Below are 5855 nucleotides of genomic sequence, written 5' to 3'. Positions count from 1 at the left end.
TACAATTAAATTTTGGGAGATTATATTCACACATTCCAAATTACTTCACCCACATCCTTTTAATTTTTTTAATATTTTTCTATCAAGTATTAGTGGTGTGTAAAAAATTAAAAAAGTATGAAAAAAATAATTTGAGGTGTGTGAATATAATCACTCTTAAATTTTAATTGTGTTGACCATCCCACCACTGCCTAGTGGGCCTAAATAAAAACTAAAAAGTAGGGTAGGGTTGTGGGCTTCGTGACTTAGTGTGGCTGCATCAAAAGCGAAAAGCTAAAGAGTAATCTAAGCCTAAAACTATTTTTTTTTAACGAACAATAATATTAGCTGTTGGGGAAGTGTAAGCATCATAATAGACTGGTCATAATAATGTGGTTTAAATTTATTTTTGACGATAATTGAATCTAAAACTTCTCACTTACAACCTACAAATAAAGAAGAATTTCACTAAACAGTAGTATTAAGTAACAGTCTAAAACTACTTTTGACTTGTGTTTATCTACGTCTCTGTTCTACTTTCTCTCACCTTTTTCTCTTGAAAGAAGAAGCATGACCCCCTTCCCAACTACAAAAGCCTCTCCTGTGCCTAAACGTACATGATTCGTTGTCACTTTCAGTTGATAGAAAGACAATGTGCTTTCGAGAAAAACCTTTGCTTGTTCGGTTGCTCTAACCCCAAGTGGTAAAAGTCTTCACAGAACAGTACCACAAGTTGCTCTCATTGCTTAAAATATAGAAGAGGCATAAGTGGGGAATCGCATTGTTAGATACGATTTTCATCTTCAACTTACTGCTCTCGAATATTTTGTTTTCTTAGTTTAGTTGAGAGCAGAAAGAACACGTATGATTAAAGAAATAAATAAAAATCAATAAGTCTGACGCAAAATCTAAGGCAACAAAGCACATTGATTAATTAATAAATCATCTGCTTTTCTTCCTTGTTTTACTCTTCTACGTTTGCTCCCTTCCAACAAGCTCTCACAAATTTAGACTAACTTTGGCCTTTCATGGGAGCATGATCCTTATAAACAGGGCTTTTCTTAATTACATAAAGTAAAAAATTCTATTAATTTGCTCCCCAAAATTTGGAATAAAACACCTTCAAACCTCGGCGGATTCTTCGTTGATCTCCATCTACTTAATCTAGCTAGCTAAGCTTTTTCTCTACCGGAAAATCGTTGTCGATTTCAATGTGTGACACATTTTGAGTATATTTGCGTGGCCACACACATACGATTTGATCTCTCTTCTTTTTCCTAGCTTTGTGTATCCATCTGTGCTTCTGTGACACCAACAACTACAATCCCAGAAGAATATAGTAGACCAATGTAATAGGTAACGCTATCAACATTCCGAAAATAACCCTGCAAGAAATTATTTAATTGGTTAATATTATAAAATAAAATTAAGTTTGATTAAGATAAGAAGGGATTAAGCGCTAGATTTGAAGTGCTTTAAAAAGGACTAAAAGCGCTTTAGTGAAAATGTTTTTAAAACCAATCTTTAGTAAAAATCCAAATATATCATGAGAAAAGCACTTCAAGTGCTTTTAACACCTAAAATCAATATCACTAAAAACGTTTTCAGTCATTTTAATAGCACTTTCAAACGAGAACTAAGTTTGAGATACAATGTTTCTACTTACGCAGTGCTAAGAATGGCTGGATGAACATTGTACTCCTTGGCAAAGACAAAGGGAACAAGTCCTTGAGGAAGAGCAGCCTAGTTTGCCACACATGGATTAATTTTTTTTAATAATTATCCCAATATTAAGTGTAAAGAAAAGGAAAAAGTTGAAGGGCGTAATGGGTAATTTAAAAGTACCTGGACAATCGCTAAGTGGAGGAGGGTGCCCCGGAGGCCAACAGCAATGGAGGCGGCAGCCATAACGGCGGGGCCAGTGAGGAACCTTACTGCCATTGCATATCCGCCAACTGAGTTCCCACATGCTATTATCCTGGGTTGAAGTGCCATGAAAAGACCTGTCATTTTTATCATCAATACAACAACAAAATCATCAGTAACTCGTTATTCCCTTTGTTACAAATTAAATTTAAGTTACAAAGAGAAGGAAAGTCAAACGAGAAGTGCTAAAATCACCCGTGAATAGAAAGATATTAACATAAACAAGTTTATTTATTTTCGTAAGAGACATAGATTCACTCCGAATCTTACTAAGTTTACTGTCTACGACCCAAGGATCAGGCAATCCAAACAACTTGAATTGCATCTTATTATTTCCATTAACTCATTTCGTTGACTCACTTCACACAAACTAATGATTTCAAACTCTCTTTCACACAAACCAAAAGCTCCAATTTCCTATTCCCATACTCCAGCCGGTTATCTCAAACTTTCAACTACATTGACTAATTTGGACCTAATCACGCATCTGTCGTGAAAAATGTCCAATTATAGTGAACTCCTTAAACTGCAGCCTTGAACTTCTCTTTCTTGTGACCAAACAAACAGCTGTAAGAACCACTGGTTGGTTATGATTCGTCAAGAGTACTGCGTATCCACACCCATATAAACTTATCTGTAATTGAAATTATGCTATAACAAATGCGTAATTGACTTGAAATATATTATCACAGTGTGTTTCGGTTTACGCTAGACAAACAACATTCTGCCAATGTTTACTTGCATAAATTACCGAACCATGACTATTGTTCTAGGCGGTGCAACTTATTATTAGGAAACAGAGGCTCTAGGCAAAAATGGTAGAGGAAAACTTAGAAAAACTTGAAAACAGACTCTAAGAAAAGACATAGAGTGCTTAAAGCTAACGAAAAACTTAGCGCAAAATCCAGCACAGTGACGTTCTAGAATTCATGCACTCAACCTCACTCATTGTGATAAAACTTTGTTGGTGTGGTTGTTGTTACAGTTTTTCTTTATCTAATTAGGAATGTCGAAGAAATATTGTGTAGTGCTAGTAACAATTTTCTAAGTATTATCCAAGAGAAGAATATGAAGTTATTAATTTGAAAGAGTATGGTAATCAAGAAACATATAACTTACCTAAGCTGAACATAGCCATTCCAAGTCCAGCATCAGACAGTATGGAAATTGACTTTTCTACTATTTTTGGCATCCCCACATGCCACCTACAAATCCAATAATTCAAATCATAAATTTTAATCTATACTATTATTTAGAGAACCCTTTTTGTCAAATTTTTACCCTATTTTTTCTTATTTTGCCCTCACTTTTGATACACAATACTTACATAACTAGGGCAAAACAGTAATTTTGTATCTTTGAGAAAATGACAATTATATCCCTATTTTTCCTATTTTACCCTCACTTTTGATACACAATATTTACATAAGGAGGACAAAACAATAATTATGTAATATTAAGATAAAATATATACTTATTAAGAGAAATTATCCCACCATCATTTTTTCATACTTTTTTTAAATTTTTTTATGTAATATTAAGATAAAATATGCACTTATTAAGAGAAATTGTCCCACCATCATTTTTTCATACTTTTTTAAAAAATTTCAAAACTAATCACACTCCTTAATGAAAAAACAAAAAAACAGTAATTATGTAATATTAAGATAAAATATGCACTTATTAAGAGAAATTGTCTTATCATTATTTTTTCATACTCTTTTTAAAAAAAAAAATATGTAATATTAAGATAAAATATGCATTTATTAAGAGAAATTATCTCACCATTATTTGTTCATATTCTTTTTAAAATTTTAAAAACTAATCACACTCCTTAATGAAAAAACTAAAAATAAAATGAAATTATTCCCACCCACAGAGTGTGTGCTCATTGGCTAGTGTTATTTTAAAATGTTTGTATCAAACATATTAAAAAAAAACAAGTTTAATAAAACTGGATTAAGTTGTCTCACCGGAAAGCGATGAGAGCCCAGATGAGACCAATGAGGCTCGAATACGTGTTGGGGTTACGGATAAGCTTCCGCCAAACCATGATCAAGATCAGACGGGTGATAACGCTCGCCGGCGGCATTTGCCTTCCGCCCCTTGCGTGCAGCTCTGCAGTGGAGCTGGACGCCAGCTTATTAAGCCCTGTGGTTCCCTCTTTTTCCCCTTCAGCCTCCTCTCCCTCGCCACCCCTCCAGCCACATCTCAACGCTTCCCCGCCGTACCCCTCCGCCGTTGGCGCACTCTCCGGAACTGCCACCGCACAAAATAAAGAATATTAATTAAGAAAATGATAACTTGTCAAATATTTTCGTGTATTTTATTCAAATTACAAACACTTTTTGTCGGGAAATAAACTTTAGTTACCTTTGTTTTCTCCATTTTGGAGGTGGTCAGCAACAAGCATTCTGATCTCCTTGGCGCCATGATCGGACCGTCCAGATTCCTCGGCAGCACCGAAATCGGTCCCACCAAAAACATGGAGCCCACTGCCTTCAGAAACAGGGGACTCGCTGGAGCTCCAAACGAACATGTGGAGCTCTTTAGCATCGAGAAGACTATTCGTTTTAGCAGCAGCACTGTCCGAAACCGGTTGATCTGCCACTTGCGGCTGCTGCTGCTTTTGAATTGTGTCGCTATTTTTAGCTGTGGGCGCCGAGAATTCAGGATTCGGGGCCGGGTACGATGCGGGTACCGTCTTAACGGTCTGAGCCGCGCAATTCTCCTCGAAATTGGAGGGCCGTGGAGTCGGACCGCGGGAGGACTGAACCGAATACAAGTCGGCGGGTCCGAAGTTGGAGTGGCAGCTGTTGAACCCATGAACCCCCATCATGGAGTACAAATCGGAGGGGTTAAAGTTGGAGCCTCGCGGGGTGGGATTTCGGGAGGAGCTCAGGCTGTAAATCTCCGCGCTGCTGAGGTTAGACGGCCGGGGCGTCATTGCAGATAGCGACCGCCTCGATGCGTTGGACTTCCGTACCTTGACATGGAGCTTCCCGTCGTTACCGATTTCGGCATCGGTTTCCAAAAAATCCCTGCCGTCGAGCGAAACGACGTCGGAGTCGAGTTTAAAGGAGACGATGGAGGCAGCGGTCTCCGGAAACTGCTCCATGATTAAGAGCTTGGCACCGCGGTACTCGAACAGGAAGAGTAGGAGAGTGTACCAGATGATGCACTGGACCACCACCAGCTGCACCATGAGGCTGCCGGATTCCGGGATTTTTTTGCCGTACATGGCGATTAACAGCGGAATCCCCATGACGAGAGTGTTGGGGAGGGTGGAGAGGGAGAAAATCGTAATCAGCCACTCTAGGCTGCCGTTGCGGGTGAAGTTGGTCCATAGGCCGAGGGCGAAGAGCATGATGATTTTCTGGAGGGTGTCGGCGGCGATGAACCGGAAGTTCATGGTGTAGGGGTCGTTGGTGGAGATGAAGTGGAAGGAGAGCAAGGGGACAGCGAATATCGCCACGAAGCTGTTGATGCCGGAGCACTGGTCAGGGGAGAAGATCTTCCACCACCGGACGGAGCCATAGGCTAAGATCATCGCCACGTACAGCGGCACCACCGCCGTCAACACGTTGTAAAGGTCGTGCCACGAAATCATTTTTTACTGGCTGTTGGGAGTGCGCGTGAGTGAAACGGCGCCGTTGCTTAATTATTAGTCACTCTTCCGGTGTTCAGATCTCGTGGTGGAGGTGCGATGGCATTTGGATGTGAATTGGAGAAGACGGGAGGGGTAAAATGGGAAGAGAGGAAAACCGTTAGTTAACGAACCGGGAATTGGAAGTATACTTTGGCGCAGCTGCTGTTGGCTGCGCTCTATCAGTGTGTTATCTCAGGTTCTGATATTGCTGATGAGAGAGAGAGAGAGAGAGAGAGAGAGAGAGAGAGCGTTTGAGAGTAGGGAGGGAGTGATTTTACAAGGGGAATTGAGTTGTAGTAAC

General features: G+C 39.5%; 1 protein-coding gene across 2 annotated transcripts; it reads right to left on the bottom strand.

The window, feature by feature from the left end:
* Window positions 1–888: 888 nt before the first annotated feature.
* LOC126607390 (auxin efflux carrier component 3-like) lies at window positions 889–5855 on the bottom strand. 2 transcript variants are annotated; one of them, XM_050274954.1, is made up of 6 exons: window positions 4279–5854; window positions 3879–4164; window positions 3025–3110; window positions 1825–1982; window positions 1646–1722; window positions 889–1364 (listed from the first exon to the last, which is right to left on the bottom strand). In XM_050274954.1, the coding sequence occupies exons 1-6, from the start codon at window positions 5513–5515 to the stop codon at window positions 1298–1300; spliced, it is 1911 nt and encodes a 636-aa protein (XP_050130911.1). In that variant the 5' UTR covers window positions 5516–5854; the 3' UTR covers window positions 889–1297. The 2 variants fall into 2 exon arrangements, with proteins under 2 accessions (XP_050130911.1, XP_050130912.1); XM_050274955.1 differs by lacking the exon at window positions 3025–3110 and having other exon boundaries at window positions 1214–1364; window positions 4279–5855.

This window comes from Malus sylvestris, chromosome 16 (genome assembly GCF_916048215.2).
Source record: "Malus sylvestris chromosome 16, drMalSylv7.2, whole genome shotgun sequence".
Taxonomy (NCBI): Eukaryota; Viridiplantae; Streptophyta; class Magnoliopsida; order Rosales; family Rosaceae; genus Malus; species Malus sylvestris.
The sequence above is the reverse complement of the archived record's forward strand: the minus strand, read 5'-3'. Positions and strand labels throughout refer to the sequence as shown.

Excerpts from the sequence above, each read along its gene's own strand:
- LOC126607390 (XM_050274954.1), bottom strand. The coding sequence starts at position 5,515 with ATGATTTCGTGGCACGACCTTTACAACGTGTTGACGGCGGTGGTGCCG. Across the intron at positions 3,111-3,878 it reads TGGGCTCTCATCGCTTTCCG|GTGGCATGTGGGGATGCCAA; the intron begins GTGAGACAACTT and ends TTGGATTTGTAG. Across the intron at positions 1,983-3,024 it reads AATGGCTATGTTCAGCTTAG|GTCTTTTCATGGCACTTCAA; the intron begins GTAAGTTATATG and ends TAAAAATGACAG.